This window comes from Salvelinus alpinus, chromosome 8, assembly GCF_045679555.1.
Source record: "Salvelinus alpinus chromosome 8, SLU_Salpinus.1, whole genome shotgun sequence".
In the NCBI taxonomy this organism is placed as follows: domain Eukaryota; kingdom Metazoa; phylum Chordata; class Actinopteri; order Salmoniformes; family Salmonidae; genus Salvelinus; species Salvelinus alpinus.
In genome coordinates this window covers 16,140,457-16,153,003 of record NC_092093.1, presented here as the reverse complement: position 1 = coordinate 16,153,003, position 12,547 = coordinate 16,140,457, and the positions used below count along the sequence as shown (strand labels likewise).

The 12,547-nt window shown below is 42.6% G+C and overlaps 1 protein-coding gene across 1 annotated transcript; it reads left to right on the top strand.

Moving 5' to 3' along the window:
- Positions 1 to 5,377: 5,377 nt before the first annotated feature.
- Positions 5,378 to 7,387, top strand: LOC139582626 (C-C chemokine receptor type 6-like). The gene has a single exon (XM_071412776.1). It carries the CDS (start codon positions 5,435 to 5,437, stop codon positions 6,611 to 6,613), a length of 1,179 nt encoding a protein of 392 aa, XP_071268877.1. The 5' UTR covers positions 5,378 to 5,434; the 3' UTR covers positions 6,614 to 7,387.
- Positions 7,388 to 12,547: the final 5,160 nt, after the last annotated feature.

Here is a 12,547-nt window from a genome sequence, read left to right as displayed (position 1 = left end):
CTCTACCATAAGCCGCCTCCGTCCTTTTAGAGAATTTGACAGTACATCCAACCGGCCTCACAGCAGCAGACCACGTGTATGGCGTCGTGTGGGCGAGCAAGTTTGCTGATGTCAACATTGTGAACAAAGTGCCCTGCGGTGGCGGTGGGGTTATGGTATGGGCAGGCATAAGCTACGGACAACGAACACAATTGCATTTTATCCATGGCAATTTGAATGCACAGAGATCAGTGATGAGATCCTGAGGCCCATTGTCGTGCCATTCATCCACCGCCACCACCTCATGTTTCAGCATGATAATGCACTGCCCCATGTTGCAAGGATCTGTACACACTTCCTGGAAGCTGAAAATATCCCAGTTCTTCCATCGCCTGCATATTCACCACATGTCACCCACTTAGCATGTTTGGGATGCTCTGGATCGATCCGTACGACAGCGTGTTCCAGTTTCCACCAATATCCAGCAACTTCGCACAGCCATTGAGGAGTGGTACAACATTCCACAATCAACAGCCTGATCAACTCTATGCGAAGAAGTGTCATGCTGCAAGAGGCAAATGGTGGTCACACAAGATACTGACTGGTGTTCTGATTCACGCCTGTGACCAAAAGATGCGTATTTGTATACCCAGTCATGTGAAGTCCATAGATTAGAGCCTAACGCATGTATTTAAATTGACTGATTTCATTATATGAACTGTAACTCCAGTAAAATCTTTGAAATTGTTTCAGTATGCCTTTACATTTTTGGTCAGTATAATTTGACCGAACTTTGAAAAGAATAATGGGCAAATGTTTTGCAATCCAGGTGTGGAAAGCTCTTAGACTTCTCCAGAAAGACTCACAGCTGTAATCACTGCCTAAGGTGCTTCTACAACGTATTGACTCGGGTGTGAATACTTATGTAAATTATATTTCTGTATTTTATTTTCAATAAAATAGCAAACATTTCTAAAAACATGTTTTCACTCTGTCATTATGGGGTATTGTGTGTAGATGGGTGAGAGAAAAAAATATATTCAATACATTTTTAATTTGGACTGTAAAAACAAAATGTGGAATAAGTCAAGGGGTATGAATACTTTCCGAAGGCACTGTAAAATGTATGTATGCTTTATTCACATGATAGTACTAATCAGTGACACCGCTTTGAAACTTTATCCCCCATGTAATGCATGTCTTTAAAATAATGCACACTGTTTCCAGTGTACCTAATATTCAAAATAGTTGAACGAATAGAAGTGAGCAATCATTAACAGTCAATACGTTTCAAAGGTCAATAAAGAGTTAAGGTGTAATGAGCATGTTTCTTGAGTTCTTCTGCTCAGATCTTGTGTTATGTACGTGTCAGTCAATAGGTTTTTATTTGAGAACGTCAGTGCATGCTGCGACAGTGCTTGTTTCCACAGCTGACAGTCTAGGTTGATCAAACAGAGAAACACTTGACTTCTTCCTGTTTTCTCTAATTGAGAGATTCTGAGGTTCACAGCTTCCTTTCAAACTTGGCTTAGAATAGTCCCAAGAGTCTTTTGAAACTTGATTACTCCGTTTTTCTGGTAAGTCTCTCTTACACAATACATGGAATAATATGTGACTGAAGCAATCTTACCATGTTTAATAAAATATATAATTTACTGTTGTTCTTAATGTAAGGAAAACTGCTGGGTTAAATATGTTCAACATGCACTTAAATCTTTATTTGGAAACATGACATTCAACTAGATTTTTCTGTAGATTACATTGTGTGTATTGTAATAAAATCAGTTGATTTCTAAACATGTCATACCTGAAATTGACACAGTTGTTTGCAACTCGTTTCAATTCTACTTTTTGACTGTATTGTCTGAAATGTAATTCTAGATGCACATTATACAATTTTAATTACCATTCATTCATTTCACACAAGTACTTTTTCTATCATAAGTCTGTCACACTTGGAAAAAGTACTCAATTGTCATTCGTGAGAAAAAGTAATGATGCCTTAATAGAAAATTACTCAATTAAAAGTGAAAGTCACACAGTAAAATATTCCTTGAGTAATAGGATTTGGTTTTAAATATACTTATGTATCAAAAGTAAAAGTATAAATATTTTTTTATTCCTTATATTAAACCATCCAGACGGCACAATTTTCTTGTTTTGTTATTTTTATTTATGGATCGGCAGGGGCACACCAACACTCAACAGACATAATTTACAAATAAAGCCTTTGTCTTTAGTGAGTCCACCAGATCAGAGGCAGTAGGGGTGACCAGGGATGTTCTCTTGATAAGTGTGAATTGGACCATTTCCCTGTGCTGCTAAGCATTCAAAATGTGACGAGTACTTTTGGGTGTCAGGGAAAATATATTGAGTAAAAAGTACATTATTTTCTTTAGGAATGTAGTGAAGTAAAAGTAGTCAAGAACATAAATAGTAAAGTAAAGTACAGATACTCAAAAAATAAAAATAAAGTATTTTTACTTAAGTACTTTACACCACTGAAAACAGTTACTTGTCTGCAATAGGTCCATGCTACGTGAGACTGCTTTTATTTGTTGTTTAGGTTTATTACACGGTCTGAACTCACATAACCTGGGAATAAATCCCCCAAAATCTCAGGATCTTGCTGAAATGTATGCATACACTCTGCAGCTAGGAAAGGGGAACCTCACCGCAGAGAATAAGCAATGTCCCACAAAACATATTCTACAACATAGCCTATGCAAAAGCCTTTGACTAGGCTGTCTGGCCCAGATTGATCCTCCACAGCCAACATGAAAGAACCGAAATGGTTGTAGTTAAGCCACCATCACTAATAGGTCAGAAGAGAGAAAGAAAATAAAGCCAGTGGATGTACCTTTAGTAGACCTCAGAGGGATGTATAGAAAACAGTAAGGTACGTCGATGTACTGTATGTCTTCACTTCATCTGTCAGGTGGTGGGGGATGTTATATAAGAATGAAGCGGGAAATACAGTATGTTTGAGTAATCTAACATGGATGAAGGTATACATAAAATAATGTTCCATGCATACATCTGATATAATTTCTAGATATCCAATTAGCTTCATATGAACTCACAATGCTCCTTGTACATACAGTGGGGAGAACAAGTATTTGATACACTGCCGATTTTGCAAGTTTTCCTACTTACAAAGCATGTAGAGGTCTGTAATTTTTATCATAGGTACACTTCAACTGTGAGAGACGGAATCTAAAACAAAAATCCAGAAAATCACATTGTATGATTTTTAAGTAATTAATTTGCATTTTATTGCATGACATAAGTATTTGATCACCTACCAACCAGTAAGAATTCCGGCTCTCACAGACCTGTTAGTTTTTCTTTAAGAAGCCCTCCTGTTCTTCACTCATTACCTGTATTAACTGCACCTGTTTGAACTCGTTACCTGTATAAAAGACACCTGTCCACACACTCAATCAAACAGACTCCAACCTCTCCACAATGGCCAAGACCAGAGAGCTGTGTAAGGACATCAGGGATACAATTGTAGACCTGCACAAGGCTGGGATGGGCTACAGGACAATAGGCAAGCAGCTTGGTGAGAAGGCAACAACTGTTGGCGCAATTATTAGAAAATGGAAGAAGTTCAAGATGACGGTCAATCACCCTCGGTCTGGGGCTCCATGCAAGATCTCACCTCGTGGGGCATCAATGATCATGAGGAAGGTGAGGGATCAGCCCAGAACTACACGGCAGGACCTGGTCAATGACCTGAAGAGAGCTGGGACCACAGTCTCAAAGAAAACCATTAGTAACACACCATGCCGTCATGGATTAAAATCCTGCAGCGCACGCAAGATCCCCCTGCTCAAGCCAGCGCATGTCCAGGCCCGTCTGAAGTTTGCCAATGACCATCTGGATGATCCAGAGGAGGAATGGGAGAAGGTCATGTGGTCTGATGAGACAAAAATAGAGCTTTTTGGTCTAAACTCCACTCGCCGTGTTTGGAGGAAGAAGAAGGATGAGTACAACCCCAAGAACACCATCCCAACCGTGAAGCATGGAGGTGGAAACATCATTCTTTGGGGATGCTTTTCTGCAAAGGGGACAGGACGACTGCACCGTATTGAGGGGAGGATGGATGGGGCCATGTATCGCGAGATCTTGGCCAACAACCTCCTTCCCTCAGTAAGAGCATTGAAGATGGGTCGTGGCTGGTTCTTCCAGCATGACAACGACCCGAAACACACAGCCAGGGCAACTAAGGAGTGGCTCCGTAAGAAGCATCTCAAGGTCCTGGAGTGGCCTAGCCAGTCTCCAGACCTGAACCCAATAGAAAATCTTTGGAGGGAGCTGAAAGTCCGTATTGCCCAGCGACAGCCCCGAAACCTGAAGGATCTGGAGAAGGTCTGTATGGAGGAGTGGGCCAAAATCCCTGCTGCAGTGTGTGCAAACCTGGTCAAGAACTACAGGAAACGTATGATCTCTGTAATTGCACACAAAGGTTTCTGTACCAAATATTAAGTTCTGCTTTTCTGATGTATCAAATACTTATGTCATGCAATAAAATGCAAATTATTTACTTAAAAATCATACAATGTGATTTTCTGGATTTTTGTTTTAGATTCCGTCTCTCACAGTTGAAGTGTACCTATGATAAAAATTACAGACCTCTACATGCTTTGTAAGTAGGAAACACTGCCGATTTTGCAGGTTATCAAATACTTGTTCTCCCCACTGTATATTAATTTCTCCAATATCCACTTAGCTGATCATGTGCTTCAGTTGACATTTGATCAGGGAAGTCAGGCGAGATGATGAATCAAACCATTGTTGCCTTGCTGTGGTTGTTTTGCCACCCCATGTAATCTTTATGCTTTGGGAACAGCCACCATGCAGAAGTGAATAGTAGGAACAACAACCAGAAGCAGAACAACAATGTCATGTCTTTGTCAATAACATTGAGACATTTTTATATTCAAAACACAGATTTTTTTCAATTACAAATGTACAATGAATTGCCAATTGATAATGCCAGCATTGCCCCTAAAAGTCTCAATACTGACATGAAGTACTGTGCGTCATTGAAAGCCAACCCCAGTTGTTCACTTCAGATACTTAACCACACTCGTGCATTTAAAGAAGAATTTGGGTCACAGTCAAGCAAGATTGGGGTTATGTGACCTGGTTCTCTGCAAATTTCCTTTCTCTGAATCGCACCACACTGCCAATCCTATTCGACTCCAGATTACTTCAGTCACACCTTTGTAAGGATGTTAATTAACTACAATCAGAATTTTGCTTCATAGTTAAAATAATATACGTATACAGTAGTTGATAGTGATAGGATACATTTCAATAAAACAGAAATGCTTTTTGGGGGGGGGGGGTGCCATGAGTACATACTATATGTTGAAATAAATTCCAAGTGTGTTATTAAATGAAAGACCTGTTCTTCTCTGAGTGCTCTCTCTATCCATAGGAGAAAATGAACCATACGGATAATGGCGAGGAAACAGTTAACAATTCAGTGGCGTATGACTATGATGTGGTGGAGCCATGTAATATGGAAGACAACAACAGTGTGGAGACAGTGGTGCGACTCTACATCCACTCTGTCATCTGCATCCTGGGATTACTGGGCAACATCCTGGTGATCGTCACCTACGCCTTCTACAAGAAGGCCAAGTCCATGACGGACGTCTACCTTCTGAACGTGGCCATAGCAGACATGCTGTTTGTGGCGGCTCTACCCCTGATCATCTACAATGAGCAGAGTGGCTGGGCCATGGGGACGGTGGCCTGTAAGGTTCTCCGCGGGGCCTACAGCGTCAACCTGTACAGTGGCATGCTGCTGTTAGCTTGTATTAGCACCGACCGCTACATTGCTATCGTCCAGGCCCGTCGCTCCTTCCGGCTCCGCTCCCTGATCTTCAGCCGCATCATCTGCGCTGCAGTCTGGAGCCTGGCCCTGCTCCTCTCTGTCCCCACCTTTGTCTACTACGAGCGTTATGTGCCTGCACACAGCACCCTTGGAAATGATTATGACAACTATGATTACAACAATGCTACAACACCGTTTGATCTGGAGAACACCATATTCTTAGAGGAGGAGGACTATGTAGTCTGCAACTTCAGGTTCCCAGACAACGCCACAGCCCGTCAGATGAAGATCCTGGTCCCGAGCACCCAGATGGCGGTGGGCTTCTTGCTGCCCCTGTTGGTCATGGGTTTCTGCTATGCCAACATCATTGTCACGCTGCTGCGTGCCAAGAACTTCCAGAGGCACAAGGCGGTGCGCGTGGTGCTGGCTGTGGTGGTCGTGTTTATCATCTGTCATCTGCCCTACAACGTCGCGCTGCTCTACGACACGGTCAACAAGTTCCAGAACCTGGCCTGCAGTCACGTGGATGCCACCGAGGTGGCCAAGACAGTGACGGAAACGGTGGCCTACCTGCACTGCTGCCTCAACCCGGTCCTATACGCCTTCATCGGGGTGAAGTTCAGGAACCACTTCAGGAAGATTGTGGAGGATGTGTGGTGCATTGGGAAGAGGGTCATGAATCCCCGACGCTTCTCCAGGGCCACGTCAGAGATGTATGTCTCCACTGTCCGCAAGTCTATGGATGGTTCCTCTACAGACAATGCATCTTCTTTCACCATGTGAGGACGAGACCCTGTGGTGGAGACTGCTATTGCTGTGAACCCTAGCGTAGTCTGATACATTTATCAATGTACCTATGCCATCTTTATTGAATGTTTCCATAAGCCTTACATGGAATAATCAATGTAAAATAACAAAAGTGTTTATTTAAATGGTAACTACTGTAATGTCAACTGTTTCTACTTGCTGTGTATTGTTTATGAATATGATATATCGGTTGTTGCTTTTATGCAGTTCTGTCTTTGGTTAATGCACAATTGTGGTTTATGTCTATGTTTGAACATATTTTGAAAGACAAAGTAAAACAATACTTTTTTATGGCCTATATTAATTTCCTAATGTATTTATTGACGGAAGGACAATACTATGTAATCTGGGTTTCAGCATGGCAAACTGCTCACAATTAGTAGATGTACCAGCGTTGTTATTGTTACCCAGTAGATGGCGCCATTTACACTCTTTACACTATGTCTCTACACAGTCTGGAATGAAGTGTTGTAAAATCAGTGCGGAGACAGCTTCCCTAGAATTAAGTGAGTTCTACAAAGATAAGGCAGTATTGTTGTTTAAGAAAGCCAAATATTAGGTCATATTTGATTTGAGTGAAATTATGTTATTGTCTTAGGTAATTGGTTCATAGGAGAGACATTCTCATATGCACTATTTAGTTAGTGCATATTATTGTCAACTTAATGTTACATTTGTTGCTGGTTTTTAACCTTTGGGGCTTGATTGCTGTCATTTGTGCTCACTTGCTAATTAAAGATCCAAATTTAATTGTCTGTCTCTATGTAATACCCGGTGTACAGTTGTGAGAAGCTTCTGCAGGGGGTCTGTTGTGTTCATGACTCTGCCCTCAACCTATCATTATCAACAATTCATCATTAATCATGACTAAGCATATATGACACCCCTGATTCAATTATTAAAATCATAATTTGTAATTACCCAACATTTCATTTTAAATGTTTAAAACTAAACAATAGTCCTATTTTCAACACAGGAGGCTGCTGAGGGGAGGATGGCTCATAATAATGGCTGGAATGGAGTAAATGGAATGGTATCAAACACAAGGAAACCATGTGTTTGATGTATTTAAGACCATTCCACTGATTCTGATCCAGTCATTACCACAAGCCCGTTCTCCCAAAATAAGGTTCCACCAACCTCCTGTGATGTTTAAGTTATGTAAGGATACTGTCTAAAATATTATAGTATTACTAAAAGTGAATTGATCCTGCTAAGCTACCAATACTACAAGCAGCCCTCCCAGAGAGTGACATTGAAAACCTGACTGACGAGTGTGGAAAATTATGTTAGCATGTTGTTAGCACTTTCCTTACACAAGTGGCTGTCTGTCATTCATTTAACTGGCAAGTCAAAACACTGTGACTAAGGGTTCCGCTATGTTTATGAAATATATTATCTAATACTTGTACTTTTGTACCTTTAAATTACTAAAGGTATAAAAGAGGTTTAAAGGAGCAGGTACAACCAGTTGAATCCACGTAGAGACAAAGACGCAGTCATTCAGATGTAAGAACGGATTTTTTTAGGCATTCGTCGGATCCTACAAGCATTTCGCTACACCTGCAATTTTATTTTATTTTTATTTATTTAACCTTTATTTAACCAGGTAGGCAAATTGAGAACACGTTCTCATTTACAATTGCGACCTGGCCAAGATAAAGCAAAGCAGTTCGACACATACAACAACACATAGTTACACATGGAGTAAAACAAACATATAGTCAATAATACAGTGAAAAAAATAAGTCTATATACAATGTGAGCAAGTGAGGTGAGATAAGGGAGGTGAAGGCAAACAAATATATGTATAAATAAATACAAATATAAAAAGGCCATGGAGGCGAAGTGAATACAACACAGCAAGTAAAATAAAAACTAAAAACACTGGAATGGTTGGTTTGCAGTGGAAGAAAGCGCAAAGTAGAGACAGAAATAATGGGGTGCAAAGGAGCAAAATAAATAAATAAATAAATACAGTAGGTAAAGAGGTAGTTGTTTGGGCTAAATTATAGATGGGCTATGTACAGGTGCAGTAATCTATGAGCTGCTCTGACAGCTGGTGCTTAAAGCTAGTGAGGGAGATAAGTGTTTCCAGTTTCAGAGATTTTTGTAGTTCGTTCCAGTCATTGGCAGCAGAGAACTGGAAGGAGAGGCGTCCAAAGGAAGAATTGGTTTTGGGGGTGACTAGAGAGATATACCTGCTGGAGCGCGTGCTACAGGTAGGTGCTGCTATGGTGACCAGCGAGCTGAGATAAGGGGGGACTTTACCTAGCAGGGTCTTGTAGATGACCTGGAACCAGTGGGTTTGGCGACGAGTATGAAGCGAGGGCCAGCCAACGAGAGTGTACAGGTCGCAGTGGTGGGTAGTATATGGGGCTTTGGTGACAAAACGGATGGCACTGTGATAGACTGCATCCAATTTATTGAGTAGGGTTTTGGAGGCTATTTTGTAAATGACATCACCGAAGTCGAGGATTGGTAGGATGGTCAGTTTTACAAGGGTATGTTTGGCAGCATGAGTAAAGGATGCTTTGTTGCGGAATAGGAAGCCAATTCTAGATTTGACTTTGGATTGGAGATGTTTGATGTGAGTCTGGAAGGAGAGTTTACAGTCTAACCAGACACCTAGGTATTTGTAGTTGTCCACATATTCTAAGTCAGAGCCGTCCAGAGTAGTGATGTTGGACAGGCGGGCAGGTGCAGGCAGCGATCGGTTGAAGAGCATGCATTTAGTTTTACTTGTATTTAAGAGCAATTGGAGGCCACGGAAGGAGAGTTGTATGGCATTGAAGCTCGCCTGGAGGGTTGTTAACACAGTGTCAAAAGAAGGGCCAGAAGTATACAGAATAGTGTCGTCTGCGTAGAGGTGGATCAGAGAATCACCAGCAGCAAGAGCGACATCATTGATGTATACAGAGAAGAGAGTCGGTCCAAGAATTGAACCCTGTGGCACCCCCATAGAGACTGCCAGAGGCCCGGACAACAGACCCTCCGATTTGACACACTGAACTCGATCAGAGAAGTAGTTGGTGAACCAGGCGAGGCAATCATTAGAGAAACCAAGGCTGTCAAGTCTGCCGATGAGGATGTGGTGATTGACAGAGTCAAAAGCCTTGGCCAGGTCAATGAATACGGCTGCACAGTATTGTTTCCTATCGATGGCGGTTAAGATATCGTTTATGACCTTGAGCGTGGCTGAGGTGCACCCATGACCAGCTCTGAAACCAGATTGCATAGCGGAGAAGGTATGGTGGGATTCGAAATGGTCGGTAATCTGTTTGTTGACTTGGCTTTCGAAGACCTTAGAAAGGCAGGGTAGGATAGATATAGGTCTGTAGCTGTTAGGGTCAAGAGTGTCCCCCCCTTTGAAGAGGGGGATAACCGCAGCTGCTTTCCAATCTTTGGGAATCTCAGACGACACGAAAGAGAGGTTGAAGAGGCTAGTAATAGGGGTGGCCACAATTTCAGCAGATAGTTTTAGAAAGAAAGGGTCCAGATTATCTAGCCCGGCTGATTTGTAAGGGTCCAGATTTTGCAGCTCTTTTAGAACATCAGCTGACTGTATTTGGGAGAAAGAGAAATGGGGAAGGCTTGGGCGAGTAGCAGAGGGGAGGGCAGTGCTGTTGTCCGGGGTAGGGGTAGCCAGGTGGAAAGCATGGCCAGCCGTAGAAAAATGCTTATTGAAATTCTCAATTATAGTGGATTTGTCGGTGGTGACAGTGTTTCCTATCTTCAGAGCGGTTGGAAGATGGGAGGAGGTGTTCTTATTCTCCATGGACTTTACGGTGTCCCAGAACTTTTTTGAATTTGTGTTGCAGGAAGCAAATTTCTGCTTGAAATAGCTAGCCTTGGCTGTTCTAACTGCCTGTGTATATTGGTTTCTGGCTTCCCTGAAAAGTTGCATATCACGGGGGCTGTTCGATGCTAATGCAGAACGCCATAGGATGTTTTTCTGTTGGTTAAGGGCAGTCAGGTCAGGAGAGAACCAAGGGCTATATCTGTTCCTGGTTCTAAATTTCTTGAATGGGGCATGCTTATTCAAGATGGTGAGGAAGGCATTTTTAAAAAATGTCCAGGCATCCTCTACTGACGGGATGAGATCAATATCCTTCCAGGATACCGCGGCCAGGTCGATTAGAAAGGCCTGCTCGCTGAAGTGTTTCAGGGAGCGTTTGACAGTGATGAGTGGAGGTCGTTTGACCGCTGACCCATTACGGATGCAGGCAATGAGGCAGTGATCGCTGAGATCTTGGTTGAAAACAGCAGAGGTGTATTTGGAGGGCAAGTTTGTTAGGATGATATCTATGAGGGTACCCGTGTTTACGGAATTGGGGTGGTACCTGGTAGGTTCATTGATAATTTGTGTGAGATTGAGGGCATCAAGCTTAGATTGTAGGGTGGCTGGGGTGTTGAGCATGTTCAAATTTAGGTCGCCTAGCAGCACGAGCTCTGAAGATAGATGGGGGGCAATCAGTTCACATATAGTGTCCAGAGCACAGCTGGGGGCAGAGGGTGGTCTATAGCAGGCGGCAACGGTGAGAGACTTGTTTTTAGAGAGGTGGATTTTTAAAAGTAGAAGTTCAAATTGTTTGGGAACAGACCTGGATAGTAAAACAGAACTCTGCAGGCAATCTTTGCAGTAGATTGCAACACCGCCCCCTTTGGCCGTTCTATCTTGTCTGAAAATCTTGTAATTGGGGATGAAAATGTCTGAATTTTTGGTGGTCTTTCTAAGCCAGGATTCAGACACGGCTAAAACATCCGGGTTGGCAGAGTGTGCTAAAGCAGTGAACAAAACAAACTTAGGGAGGAGGCTTCTAATGTTAACATGCATGAAGCCAAGGCTATTACGGTTACAGAAGTCATCAAAAGAGAGCGCCTGGGGAATAGGAGTGGAGCTAGGTACTGCAGGGCCTGGATTCACCTCTACATCACCAGAGGAACAGAGGAGGAGTAGGATAAGGGTACGGCTAAAAGCTATGAGAATTGGTCGTCTAGAGCTACTAGAGCAGAGAGTAAAAGGAAGTTTCTGGGGGCGATAAAATAGCTTAAAGGAATAATGTACAGACAAAGGTATGGTAGGATGTGAATACAGTGGAGGTAAACCTAGGTATTGAGTGATGATGAGAGAGATATTGTCTCTAGAAACATCATTGAAACCAGGTGATGTCATCGCATATGTGGGTGGTGGAACTGAGAGGTTGGATATGGTATAGTGAGCAGGGCTAGAGTCTCTACAGTGAAATAAGCCAATAAACACTAACCAGAACAACAATGGACAAGGCATATTTACATTAAGGAGAGGCATGCTTAATCGAGTGATCAATAAGGGTCCAGTGAGTAGAGGTTGGTTGGGGTCACGGCGATCCAGACAGTAGGCCGGGTAGAGGCTATCGGTAGCAAGATAGCATAGGATGGAGGTCTAATTGTAGATACCTCGTGCATTTCCGTCGGTAGGTTAGTGGGGTTCCGTGTGGTAGAGGGGATCAATCCAAATTGGCAAAATAGATATAGTGGCCCAAGAAAAAAATAAAATTAATAATAATAATAATAATAATTGTCCGATATACTTATTCAGATAGCAGCCGATAAGACAGCTAACGATTAGCGGGCCCCAGATGAGCGTTCAGGTAACGTCGGGACGGGGGTGCCAGTTGGATAACTCCCTCGGGCAGATAACGTCGGCAGTCAGTCGTGAAGGCCCGGTGGGGCTCCATATCTGCAGCAACAACAAAAAAAACAAAAAAACGGGTCCGGATAGGTGACTGTAGCCCAGGAATGGCTGATGGAGCTCCTCAGCTAGCTCCGGAATAAATTACGTTTGCTCCGGGATCGACGTAAGCCAATAGACACACGGTTTGCAGCTAGCTAGCTGCGAAATCAAGGAGCAAATGTCCAGTGCCTGCG